This window comes from Mytilus californianus, unplaced genomic scaffold (genome assembly GCF_021869535.1).
Source record: "Mytilus californianus isolate M0D057914Y unplaced genomic scaffold, xbMytCali1.0.p SCAF_5, whole genome shotgun sequence".
Taxonomy (NCBI): domain Eukaryota; kingdom Metazoa; phylum Mollusca; class Bivalvia; order Mytilida; family Mytilidae; genus Mytilus; species Mytilus californianus.
In genome coordinates, this window is record NW_026262701.1 from 54481125 (window position 1) to 54496399 (window position 15275).

Consider the following 15275-nt stretch of genomic DNA (forward strand, 5'->3'; position numbering starts at 1 on the left):
AAATACAACTTCCTTTAACAACATCTTCATTTTTTTGATAAATTCAATGATCCATGTTTCATTGAACATGAAAGAATGAAAAAATCTTTCCTTTGAAGATGGGTTTATTGAAAATCTGTCTGAATGTCTATTGCACGATATATCACTTTACATGCAAATTGACATGATTTATATAACTTATGTGGGGAGATTTAGGATCGCAGCATTTGATAATCCATGTTGATCGAATAAATAGTGTCTTTTATAATCTATGATGTTCCCAGGCGTGCAATAAAAAGTGAACTTATTTATCAAATGAGGAGTATAATTTCAATATTACGTGTGTATTACTACTTCATATACATTGTTGTAATTTGTTCTCCATAAAATGTATATTTGATCTGCATACAAAAAGAGCGAAAAAATAACAAGGGGCTATACATAAGTAGAAGAATAGCAGACAACACCATGTCCAAAAGTAAAAAAGGAACCCGAAAAGACAAACATTCCACAGTAAACACGAGATTGAGAAACACGAATCTCACGGAATTGAGACAAACTCCGGTGCAACGGAAGAGTAACATAGAAAACAGAAAGTATGTCATTACGTTCAGTAAAGTCTTTTGTTTCATATGATCTACATCTCTCGTCGATTGATATCATGCATACTCAATAGAAATGAATTGACATTGTGTACACATTCATTATCGATAAGGGATAGCGAATAATAATTTCACTGTTGATTGTCATCTCAAAGAAAAGGTTACACTGTCAACACAGAGAAAACGTTTACTTCTCACGTCAACTAAATAAATAATTCCTTAAATTGATATATGTCTCACAAAACGTCTAGATATAAAAATATCTCCTGATAATAAATAAATATTAGTACAACCAAAACTAAATTTAAATGGATAACAAGGATATGATACTTATTTCATAAGACCTGTGGTGATGTTGATAAAGAATTGATATTTAACGTCCAGGATAAAAATGAATGCATATTCACGATGAGAACATGGTTTTGGGATATGATTAAAACCCTGTTTGTATTAGACAGTCACGCTAAGGTTGATTTTAATGAGCTAGTTGATAAGGTAACATTCCGACCAATCTGAGCACTTACTCATAAATCTGCTACATGCCCAGTGCTTAGTGGAGTCAAGGCAGCACATTCTAAGTCTTTTACTCGACCCAACGACCTCCCGCTCTCAAAGTGAGCACGCTACCACGAGACCACTCAGACGTTTTAAATTATGAGGTACAAAATGTTGGAAACAAATAAAAGAGAATGAAACCAAAAGAACAAATAAGTCAAAAGGTCTAAAATCAACTTTTCTGGGGGCAGATGCAAAATTTAGTTTTTAAATCACTTGTAAAATTTATAAATTCATACGATAGTAGTCTACCGATGTAAAATCTCGTAGATCAATTAAAAAGAGACAAATCAAGGCAACAAAGAAAAACAGAGAGAAACGCACGAACTTCAAAACGAGCGAGACCGGGCGCGCGACAAGGTAAGCGTATCCTGCTATGCGTGAAACGGAAACTCACAGATGGCATATACAATTCAATCATAATGATTGGTAGCATTATGCTCAAAAACTATTTTTTTTCTCTCCAGAAAATCAATGAAACCTTCTTAGAAAAGGCGGAAGATACCAATGTGACATTCAAAACTCATTAGTCGAAGAGAAATTGACACACCAATTTCAAAAAATAAGACGACGAAAAGAAAAACAAACAAGTCTCCAAACACTACTTCACAAACTGAAGACTAAGCAACAGGAAAAACACAAACAACTGGGAGTGTTCTCATGTAAACTACTAAAGAAATAAACTTTCATCCATTTCAATTGAAATGTACTTATGCAAACTAATACAATGGCATCAGAATTGTCATGCGACAATTTGTTTGGTGAATAATTCGCCGTTTCAGAATCTAATGCATTCTGGTTGATATTTTCAAAAGCGTACACCTAAAACGTTGTGATTGGTTTACAATATACTTAACAATGGATATTTAACCAATGACGTAACGTTATTTTGATTCTAGTGTTCGAACAATGAGATTACCCATAGTCCTTTTGATTCCGAAAAGGCGAATTTTTAATAAAAGCAATAATTCGATTGTCCTCTAACTCGTCTCATCATTTGGGACAGAATCGCGAACGTGGTTTGTAGTTAACGCTAATGGTGTTGCCTCTGTCGTATAGGTTTAGGATTTTCGATATTTGCGATTATACCAGAACCTTCATTTTCGGGTTGTCCAGTGACTAGTAAAATACATGCATCGTTATTTATTTTGGTGTAGGAAGTTTATTACTTAAATTATAGCTTACATGATATATAGGAATGTAACAGATGGTGTTGGAATTTTATATTGAGCCTTAAGGTTCGGTATAAAGATATGAGCTTACAAGTTTGACACCCGTTAACCTCAATGGAAGTGACATATCTCATTATATCTGTACAACTTACCTGTAAACAATGACTACTCCCTTAAAAAAAATGAATGCTAGAATTGGTCTCACATTATTTCAACAAAAGAAAATAAAAGAACGGGATAAAAAAATTCAATTTCATATTGTTTGCTTGTAAATAAATGCTATTCATGTGACACTGGCGATAGGGTATGCATTATGTTTGTCATTTTTTCTCTTAGGATATAAAACAATAACATTTTCAGTTGTTTAGTTCTGGAGGAATTTCAAACATATGAAAAATGCATTGATACTTTGATAAATATACAGAAGTTTCTTTGCAAATTTGAAATATTTCTTAAAAATATAAAATAATGCTATTTCCGACGATAAGGTATGTTACTATATGTCTTCGTGTTTACTACTTTTATTCCTTTGCGTAATATTTGATACAAAATATCCATACCATGATTTAAAAACAACGATATTTTTAATAGATAAACCATAGGGTACATTTTTTCTAACTTTAATTCGGACAATTGTTTTGCTTCCTTCTAGGAACATGTTTTAATTCTACAAAGAAATTTAGTCAATGGATAGTTTTTCCTAAAAAATGTCATTGTTTGCCGAATACAAGAGATTTTATTTTCATGGATTAGCCATTTTTCCTTAACACATAATCACATAGTCAGTTATATTCCCAGGTCACATCAGGAAGACAATAGTTTTGATATTTTTTTCAAATTTTTTGTGTATGTTCATCAAATATATACCAATGAATAAAATAGATATAAGAAGATGTGGCATGAGTGCCAATGAGACAACTCTCCATCCAAGTCCAAATTTATAAAAGTAAACCATTATAGGTCAAAGTACGGTCTTCAACACGGAGCCTTGGCTCACACCGAATAACAAGCTATAAAGGGCCCCAAAAATTACTAGTGTAAAACTATTCAAACGGGAAAACCAATGAATAAAGGTCTAGATTGGGTTGAAAAAATATAATGTGAGTATAAATTAATGACCAGAGAAATTGGCCCTAAATAAAAATCAGAGAAAAAAGACATAAAAGACAAAAAATACCAAAATGAAGACCCTTAATCTAGACTCTCTTGATCATATATGATACAAAAATCAGAAATGATGCTCTTCGTATAAGCTGAGATTCAAGAAAAACTATCTGATAATTCAATGTAACTAGGACCTTGTATGTAAATTCATAATAGAAAACATGTAAGTAATTTCAAAATATTCCGACTCAAACTAACGTAAAATTTGAATTAAATCAAAATCAAAAGCTAGTGTTGTTGGATCTAAAGAAAAAGGGAAAAATGTGGGAAATGGGAAAAGTTATCCCTCCTATGTAACTCCTTTATTCCACATCACAACAGCGTGTCATCCCACTCATAAGTTACATGTATATTGCCACACAAAAGACTGATTTGACATACCGTTGACGGTTCACTTTCTTTTGGAGTCAATTATGTGGTCATTTGACATTTGCACGACTAAAATGGCACAAATACTTCCGACAAGAACTCAAATTAATCACTTGTGAAAACTATCAACAATCTTGTTATATGACAAATAAAACTAAAGTTAAAAATGGTGTTTAAATTTCATCAAATATCAAATTTATGTAGCCGAATTAAAAATGTGTTTGTTTGTTTTTTTATTAGAGTCACTTATGGCGTATGAAAAATTAGGTATGACGTAATTTACAATTAATTATCTATGGGAAACTGTGCTTTTATATCTAAAAAACAAGCAGAAAGAGAGAGATAGAGGGCGCGCGCACGACTTACTTTTGATTAAGCATTCATTAACAGATAAAAGAAAAAGATTAGATACGGAAGTATCATATTGAGGAAAAGAGATAAAAAACATAAATAACAATATAATAACAGAAAATAATAATAATATCAGCGAAACAAATATTTTCTAAATAATTGTATAACTTTGACCTACCATGTATCTGTGTATCCATCAAATTACAATCCTTTAGTTTTCACTTTATAGTTCCATTTCAATTTCCAAAAGAATGCCATCGGAAATGTACAATTAATAAACGATCTATTTCCTCATAAATTATACGCTCAACTCCTCCTATTATCGGAAAAATTATCAAGCTATAGCTTCTTCAATGTCAATTATGTTAGAACTTTACATACAGGAGTCTCTTAACTGTAATGCCTATATTGACAAGCATTATAGGTAAGGACGACATCAATATTTTGATTATTAAAATTTCAATTAAATTTTCGTTAGTAGGCTCGAGTTTGTTTTTTAAAATTAACATATAGAGTGGGTGTTATTTTATTCCTTTTTGCTTTGGACACCTTGTCAATAAATGATAATTAACTAACGATTTCATTTTGAAGAATTTTTAGTCACCTAACCAAAACACTTCAAAAATTTTACGATGGTGTAACTGAGTACAATTCAATATATTACCTTCAATATATTTCTTTTCAATGAAAAACTGTTTGTCAAAAGTGGAATTTGTTTAAAACATCTTTAAGACAATACGTTTTCCACTTTTGAAACACCAGGACCCGTATGCATAAAGCTACTTAAGTCAACATATCCAATCGTAATACTAATTTATTGTAGGACATGTAGAAAAATCCGTCCGTTCGGAACAAACCTTACCTTAAGTAGCTTTATGCATACGGGCCCTGATTAAAAACTTGCGTTTTACTTTGCAGTAAAATAAAAAAATTGTGTTCCAGATCAGGAATATATGAAAACTACATTGGTTTATTATTCATATGCACATGTACCATATGTAAAACACTTAATCTTGTGTGCAGGACACTCCCATCTTGCACGGAATGACTGTGCAGCCTCTGCTAACTCTGCTTTTTATCTTTTCGTTGATTCTTAGAAAGAAATAGAATAAAGACTTTATATCGCTTGAACCGGACACACTGACAGATGTACATGTTTGTGCTGTAACTGTCATTTGCAGAAAATAAATAGTCTGTGAACGTGAACGTTTTGGACATTTGGTTATGACTGACGACATAACGCTGTGTTGACTCGTACCATTTGCATGTTTGTTAATCATTGTCATTTTGCTAAGTTTCTTCTATTACCTTCTTTAACATCGGAATCGGACTTCTTTTAAAATCAGTTTTACTGTGTTTGTCATTTCCACATTGGCTAGATGTATATGGTGAGGGTTGAGATCTCACAAAACAGGTTTAGCCCGCAGCATTTTTGTGCCTGTCCCAAGTCCCGAACCTCTAGCCTTTGTTATTCTTGTGTGTGTTTTTTTTTAGTTTGGGTTCATTTGTATGTTTCGGAGTTTAGAGTGGCGTCCATTATGCTGAACTAGTATACATTATTGTTAAGGGTCCAGCTGAAGCCCGCCTCCGGGTGCGAGATTTTCCGAGGCTCGCTGAGTTGATGACCCATTGGTGGCCTTGTATTTTTTTTCTGCTCTTTGCTCTGGTTGATGTCTCTTTTACAAATTTTCCGTTTCCATTCTCCTCCCTTTTGAACTGCAGGTTTTTAAGCTGTCATGAAAACAAGCGTTACAACACACATAATCAGTGACTGCTACCGATACTTCAAGACTGAAAGGCCAGCACAGACTTTGCTGATCGCTCTGTGATAGTGTCTTTTATGTATATCAATCAATATTCATTTCAACTTTAACAATTGAAAAAGGTTTAAAAATTTTCCTTTTCCAACCATGAGATCATTTGTACCTTAATTTAGTTTACTTGAAACGGGTTTTTGAGTTTTGCATTTTAGGAATAACATATTAAAATTTTAAATATTACTTTGATCTGACATGACATGTTTCTAAACAAGATTGATACGATTTAAATTGTTAAATGATATGACTCAAACAGTTAATTGTTAGTTACATGAAATATTTAATAAAAATGAATAATATATTTATTACATTATGAAATCTTCCTTCAATTTAAGATAAAAAAAGAAACGGCGCGAAGTATTATGTTAAATTTCACTTTCACACTTTTTTCTTCGGGGAGGGGGATAACTTCACGTCTTAGTTGGAATGCGAAAATTAAAACTGTTGTAAGTGACGCGAAAACAAAAATCGTGTTTTGTAAAAGAACACAAAGTTTGCAAAATACCGCAATATATGTGCGAAATTATTTGGCTAGCCATTAAATCAGGTTAAACCCACCATTTTTTCTTAAAATGTCCTGTACCAAGTCAGGAATATGGCAGTTGTTATCAAATAGTTCGTTTCTATGTATATTGGCGTTTGTTTTTGTTGTTCCTGTTGTTCCTTTGTTTTCCTTTTATAGTTGATTTGTTTCCGTCGGTTTGATTTTATACCCGGATTTGTGTCCTCTCAATCGATTTATGACTTTTGAACACCGGTATACTACTGTTGCCTTTATTTAGCTTCTCAATATATATTTTTTTTATTCCACTTGATAATGTTAAGTTATTCTCTAAACGTCCTATCCTAAGCATTTGTATGTGTGTAGGCATAATCAAATTAATCTTCAAACCCAAATTTCTGATTGGACGAGAAACAAACGATTATGTGATTTGATATGAGATGTATGTTATGAAATTATAAATATGATTTGCTATTTTCAAAATATGTATCTACTTGATTAAAACAAAAATCTATCATTTACGGGCTTTCCAATTGAAATTTACCACCAATTAAAAAAAAATCTACAAAATGTCTTAGCTAGTGATTTTCCACGTAACAAATCGATAATAAGAAAACAGATCGACGTTACCAAAACGTTTAAGCAATCAAACAAAAAAACAAAATGATAGCAATTAAAAAGTTGTCATTTTTCTTACAAATATTGTTCTTTGTGTACAAGAATTTACGAAGCGTATTACAGCGACATGATTTGTTTTTTATCTTAACAGTTTGCGTAATTTCCCAAACTTTTGTGTTATTTCGCAAACATTTTGCGTAATTTAGTAAACAGTACGCCATTTCGCAAACATTTGCATAATTTCGCACATATGTTGCGGTATTTTGAAAACTTTGCGTTCTTTTACAAAATACGAGTTTTTTTTTCGCGTCACTTACATCAGTTTTTATTTTCCCAATTCCAACTAAGACGTCAAGTTATCCCCCCCCCCCCCCCCTCCCGAAAAAAAATTCGAAATTTACAAATCTAGTTACCTATACTATTATATAAGAATACATTTCTTAAATTGTTGGGCGGGTGGGTTGTCGGGCAAATATACTAACGGATTAAGGGGTAACCACAGGCCACTGGGATTTTTCAGTTGACAGCAAATACGAAAAACAAATTGCAGTTAAAAAAATATACAATTCGAGACAATGTACTGTAGTTAGTATTTTTAAATGCAACCTATACATATTTTGAATATAGTTATGTTAAGTGCAATTACTACATAAACTAATTTAATATATAAATGAAGTAAGATATGCAGTAATATTGTAAAACATATTGTATACCAGACCCGGAAATTGGTTTACCCATTTTACATAACTATTGTAATGAACATTTTTGTCTTGTTTTATTTGACAAAAATATATGCAGACACACTTTCTATTCTGCTATATTCCCGTATCACTGACATTATAAATTGTGGTTGTCGTTTGTTGATATGGTTCATAAGTGTTTCTCGTTTTTCGTTTTTTATATTGATTAGACCGTTGGTTTTCCTGTTTGAATGGTTTTACACTAGTCATTTTTGGGGCCCTTTATAGCTTGCTGTTCGGTGTAAGCTAAGGTTCCGTGTTGAAGGCCGTACTTTGACCTTTAATTGTTTACTTTTACAAATTGTGACTTGAATGGAGAGTTGTTTCATTGGCACCCATACCACATCTTCTTATATCTATATATTTCTGATTTCATACGATTTTCGGAACTTGCATTTCGTATAATGATCACATTGAAAGGGGTTTTGTTACTGAACAAATTCAACGGGATTTAATGGAAAAGTTGAGGTCACCATTTCAAAATTTTTACGGACTGGTTCTTATTAAGCTGAATGTCACAAGATATCTATGTCTAAGATAACCACATACATGTGTACTTTGTCGTTATCACAAACTCATCTGCATTTCCGCTTTTCATTAAACGTTTTTTTTTAACGATTTTACTCGCCATGAGCAACATGACGATACTTGCCATACGGAGAACATGAACGTTTATCATTTGGGAGCATTCGGATTTTGAGTTTTGTTTAATTTTTAGTTTTCTGTGTTCATGTTTTATGTTTTATGGTATACTTTAATGTATCAATTGGGAATAAGTTTTATGTAATGCCGAGAAATATTAACAAGAGTACACTATGCCCTATCGACAAGTTATATTGACGTAAAACTCAACACATTAAGTTATAAATGAAAAACAAAACGTGCCTTATAAAAAAAAAAAAAAATTGTCAATGATAATATACATAGCCATAAGATTACTTATCATAAAAGTACTAATTAATCGGGTATAGTGTTGCCTTTCTTGGACATGCATAATGATAAACCAATAAAATGTCAGTTATTCCAAAAGAAATCGTCGAAACCAGCTTTTTGTTTTCCCCGATTGCTGCCTCACGAATCAATATCAGTTGATTCCCCCTTTTTTCCTCCGTTGCCACGAGACCACCGAGGCGGTATATTTTTCGGTGGAGAAATTTTGTTGTCTGCATAGGTCTTTCTGTAATTCATATGCAGACAACAAAATTCCTCCACCGAAAAATAGCTGTAGAAATGGGTAATAAAACATGATGAACTTCAATGGCAAATGTATGTGTATCAAGCAACTACATCTACATTGTGTGTGCTCTACGATAGGGACAAGTCAAGCCAAACAGAAAAAAATAATTCCAGATGAGAGAATATTAACAACCAAAATATGAAATCGCTATATTGCTGATATGTTCCAAAACTAAATCATATAATTTGATTGTTCATTTGTGAATATGAAATTCATTCAGACTTAAATTTTGAACCAATTAATTGCATTGTCAGATACAAATTGTAAATCTTAACAATCGAGGAGAGACAATATCCCCTGAATTTCTTTTATTAACGAAACCCGAAAGGTGTTCAAACATCCTGGAATTTGAATATTATATTGATTTTATATTATATACATTAATTCATTTTACAATAATTTTGCACCAATTTTTAAAATCTAAATTTTATTCAGCGCTATACATTGTTGATAAAGTCAGTTTTTTTATTCAGTATCGTTCAGAAATATGTAATAATGTTTTAAAGCATGAAAGTACACACATGCAGTTGTCATCATTGTGAATTGAACAAGATATAAAGACCTTTTGAATTGACCTTGATGTGAAATGAAATCAGGGAAAATTGACCTAATCTCTTTCGTCTTATTCTTTATTATATGTATGAAGCGAAAATCTGTGAAGTGGAATTAAATTTTAATATACAATGTATGTAAATGGCTAATACTTATTCTATTCATCAATGTTATTTGGAAAACGATTTTAATTCATGGAAATAACAATGTTATCTGTATCACATGTATATTTCATTAAATGCTGTTATAATATACCTATCCAGAGACATATAATACAATGGTTTTATATGTGTCTGATTCATCCAATAATAACAAATAAGTTCCCTTTGTTATATGTTCATAATATATACATTTGTAGTTGTTTGCGTATATGTTCTTTTTTTTAATTAATTTTCTTCGATATAGAGTTGTCAAGCCCGGTTGCGTGGGATGAAACAAACGAGAGAGAAAAAACTACTAATTAAAATGTTTATTTAGATAAATCATTACACATCTGTGTACACTGATCCGTGTAATGAACAATTTATCTCGAATGAGATCCCGGATGTTAGTCAATATATTATGTCACAGAGTGTGTATTTTAAGTTTTTTTTTTAATATGATAACGAAATTAAAGGCAATCCTTGATATGAAATTGATTTTTCATCTACCAAATATGGCGAGATTTCATTTACATGTTCAACGAGACATTTTTGTCTAATAATTCATGCTTTTTACTGTTGACAAAGCATGAAACCGTTTCTGTTGGTTTTAGTGACTCAAAATAGGCAATTTTCCCCCTTTGTCGCGAATTTGTCTAAATAAATGGAGTAGGTCAACGTAACTAATAAAAATCATTAGTGCAAATATGCCATGTGAAGATTCAGACAAATGTGTTAGCGATATTATTTGCTCAAAAATTAGGTTTAAGAGATCTAGTGTGACAAATTATGAATTTAAGTTTCAACCTAATGTCTTTTGAAAATGGTAACAATAGATACAAACATGCGTACGGCCGATTTTTAACCCTGTGCATCCTGACCATAGATTGAAGGTTAGAAGCAAATCGTACAATTTAAAATGTGATTTTAAATAAGTAAAAACAATATTTTGTCCTCTCTATTTCACGACCAGTTCTTGGGTTTAGTCGCATCGTAATATAATTTTATGTTAATAGTAATGTAGATATTTTCAGCTTTATTTTGACTAAATGGATTTCATTGATACATACATCTAGTTTGTTTGAACATGAATATTGTGCAGAAGATTAGGGTTTTCCAGTATGTATTTTTAAATGAAAAGTATTTCACAAATACCCATCAACCCTTAAGCTTATTGATGGCAATTATATCGATTAACAATAAAGATGCGTATTGCTGTTAAAATAACTTATATCAGAATTAAACATGTATACATGTGTCAGATCTCATAGTTAGATTGATGGCCAAAGGATTTATGAGCGAACATTAATTTCTTTTCCTATTGGCTTTATATTTAGAACATAATAAAGATACATATATGACAAGATATGTATGCAGTTGTGAAACCATTAATATTTAGCTATACTGATTTCAGATGAACTTTCCCAATTAGTGTTTGCTTGACATGTTTCAGGCATAAATATTAGCAGAAGAATCAAACTATTAGACAGTAGTGTCTTGAAATTGAAAGACTAGAAAAAATGATCAGGCAATAGACAATTTGCAATTGATGACGATGATGATGATTCATTGGTGTTTAACGTCCAGTGGCAAATATTACATGTATATGAGGACATTAATATGTTAATCATGTAAATGTGATATGAATATCCTTGGTTATACGTATAAAGCGAAGGACAGCTTTCACTTCATTCAAAATAAACAAACTTTACTTTACCTGCGAAATGAAATCATTTAATATTCTTTTCATACAAAATTTAATATTACAAGGTAAGTAAATGGTTAATTATTCCATTTAGAAATAATACCATGGTCTTTTTATTTCGAGATTGTTGAAAAACGATTTTAATTTTTTGAAAAAACAAAGTTATACTGTATCATTTTAAATGTTTTTATAATATTATTCATCAAATAATAGCTTCAATTCTCCTTTGTTATATGCTCATTATCATGTATTTTTAATAGTTTTGGTATTTGTTCTTTTCTAATTACTTTTTCAATATAGAGTTGTCAAGCCCGGTTGATTCGAATGAAAGAAGCGAAAGAAAATTAATTAAAATGTTTATTTAGATAAATCACTATACATCTGTGTACACTGATCCATGCAATTAACTATCTATCACAAATGAGATCCCGGATGTTACACTAAAATATCATTTTAATATAATAATGATGGATGGCTGCTAAATGTACAGCGTAAAGTAAATGCATATTCAGAATGAAAACATGTTAAATGTAATATGAATATTAACCCTGCTTTGTATTTGACGGACACGCTGAGCCGGTACCTCAGTTTTTTGTACCTTGCTAGTTCACAAGATTACAATCCACAGGAAGACATGTCACCCTACCAGGACATTTTTTTTATTTTGCTTTGCTTTTTACTCAATTAATGCCACATGCTTAGCAGTAAAGCAACAAATACAAGTTTTATTGTCTTTGATTTGAACCGGTCGGATTTCAAACCAACGACCTCCCGCACTCGAAGCGAACACGCTACCACGAGACCACCGAGGCGGTTCTGTTCAATAAAGTTTAGTGAGTAACTTATAAAAGAATATAATAACTAAAGCTTATTTTTCTTTAATATGAAAACGTGACATGAAATTGATTTATCATAATCTACCACATATGACGTGATCTCATCTGCGCGACCAACAAGCAATTGTTTTCCAATAAATCGTAATATGCATTTTTTTTGTAAGTTGTGATGTTTCAAAATAAACAATTTTTTTTTCTCTGTTTTCGAGAATTAGTCTTAATAAATGGAATAAGGACCCACGTAGCTAATGAAAATCATATGTTCCATTTAATACCCTACGAGAGTTTTTGACCCACAAATAGGAATTTCAGTTTCTCTTTGAAAATGCTTACATTGCTTACAAACAACCGGATTTTGACTCTGTACATACTGACGATAGATTGAAGGCTAGAAATAATCGTATAATTTGAACTTGTTGATTTAAATAAGTACATTAATTACTTTGTCTTCTCTATTTTAAGATCAGTTCCCGGCTAAGTAAAGTTGTATCGAAATTTTATATTAATAGCAAAGTAGACAGTTCTAGCTTTATTTTTGACGAAATGGATTTCATTGATATATAAACCTAATTCATCTAAAAACGACTATTGTTCAAGAGATAAAGGTTTTCCTGTATGCGTTATTAAATGAAATATATTACCCAAATACTTACTCATCGAACATTATTGATGGCAATTTTATCGATTAATAACAACATTGTTAAAACTAAGCCGTAAAAATCAAACATTTATTGATTTCTTTAGCTATTGGCTTTAGATTTAGACTATATTAAAGATACGTGTACGACAAGATATCATGCATTAATATTAAGCTACTAGTATATTGAATTAAGATGACCTTTACTAATAAGTGTTTGCTTAACATGTAAAGGCACACATAGTAGAGTAAACCTCACAAACTAATAAATAGCAGAATCTAGAAATTGAAATACTAGAAAATGACAAGGAAATTTGATGATCTTGATGATGATTGATATATTATGTTTAATATCAAGACGCAAATATTACATGAATAACAGGACGGTATCATGTTAATGTGATATGAATATGAATCCTGCTTTGTACTAGACAGACATTCACTGAACTGGATCATTAGCGTTCATAAAGTCAAAAGAAAGACATGTCACCCTATATCCGGATCCAATTGAAATCGACACATCAATATAACGCCTTATTAACATACTAGCGGACCCGTTAAAAATAACGCATCTGTTCCAAAATAACGCACCCGTTATTACATTGTTAAATTGTAACGGAAATACTCGTTAACGAACGAGTCCTTTTGTTAACGGATGCGTATTTTAATTTAACATTTAGGTTCGAAAATAGTACTATAATTTGGAATGACTTAAACCGTATTTTATATATACCAGTATTATGAGATATTTTCGTTACGACAATGTTATGGTACTGAGAAATTACACATGTAAAAGTTGCATTTCTACTGTTGCAATTCACTCGATACAAAATTTGTTATATTTGTAGCAGGTTTCTTTTTATAAACCTAACGTATGAAATTGTGTATCTTTAAAGCTTCTTAAATAAAATATGTGGAAGGCAGTCATTAGGTTCTAACGGAAAAAGTACTGTTCCACATCATAATATAACGACGAACAACTTTAAGTTACATATCTTAGTGGTTTTTTTTTCTTTCCTTGGGGAATTTTGGTGTTAACGGCAGATATTTGATAGTTATGGGCAAATTCGAACTGAGGTTAACTGATTTAGAACTCGACATATATATCTAACGTGCGTATACTTTTATCATGAGTATCGATCGAAAGGTACATTCTGCAAGTACGTAACGGAAAAATACAAATATAAAGAACGTATAATAAATAACTTTGTGAAAGTTAAAATCAATGAAAGTATACATTTTACTGGCGTGGTTATAAAGTGCGTGATTCTTAATTCAACATTCAGCTGTTGTTAAATATTATTTCTGTTAATAAACATATCGATGTAAAGTATAATGTGCATGCAGCGTGTATTATAAACTGTTATCCGTACTGAAAAAAAAGTTAGAAAAAGGTAAAATGTCGATTCAGAATATCTTTTAAAATTTTAAACCGAAGATCGCAATTCCATGTTGGAGAAATAAAGAAATACTAAGGGGAATAACAATCCTGTAAAAAGACAGTGCACAATGTCATGAAGAAGAAATATTAACAGGAATTAACAAATTGACAAACTGAAAGCCCGAACATATCGAAGTCGGCATACATGTATTTGTTGTTCATTCATTAAAACTCCAATCATTTATGTATCAAATCTTCACCTTTGAATGATATGTAACATTTTTAGCTCACCAGGCACGAAGGGTCAAGTGAGCTTTTCTCATCACTTGGCGTCCGTCGTCCGTCGTCTTCGTTAACTTTTTACATTTTGAACTTTTTCTAGAGAACCACTGAATGGAATGAAACCAAACATGGCATGAATGTTTCTTATGAGGTGCTGACCAAGTGTTGTTACTTTGTGGCTAATCAATCATTCAAAGGACCCTATGTGAAATATATACAAAAGTCTTCTTTTGAAGAATCACTGAATGGAATGAAACCAAACATGACATGAATGTTCCTAATAAGGTGCTGACCAAGTGTTGTTACTTTGTAGTAAATTCATCAACCAAGATGGCTGCCAACGGGGGACTTAGTTTGACATAGGACTCTATGGGAAATATATACAAATGTCTTCTTCTAGAGGGGCACTGAATGAACTGAAACCAAACATGGCATAAATGTTCCTTATGAGGTGCTGATGAAGACCTTAATACATGTATCTTTATTGATTGAGATATACTGTAAACAGCAAAAATATCAAGAAAAGAAGATTTATACACATAAGTCAACATGAGCAAAATTGTCAATTGACATCTTGTTGGAGTTATTGTCCTTATAAAGTCATTTTCTACAATTTCAATGAATTTATTGGTCTTG

General features: G+C 31.5%; 1 protein-coding gene across 1 annotated transcript in view; it reads right to left on the reverse strand.

Moving 5' to 3' along the window:
- The window catches only part of LOC127702643 (uncharacterized), a 36891-nt gene extending 32397 nt beyond the window's left edge, over positions 1-4494 (reverse strand). Inside the window, exon 1 of the mRNA XM_052206927.1 lies at positions 4371-4494. Within this exon, the coding sequence (XP_052062887.1) occupies positions 4371-4389 (19 nt within the window). The 5' untranslated portion in view covers positions 4390-4494. The remainder of the gene's footprint in view (positions 1-4370) is intronic.
- Between the last annotated feature and the right edge of the window lie 10781 nt (positions 4495-15275).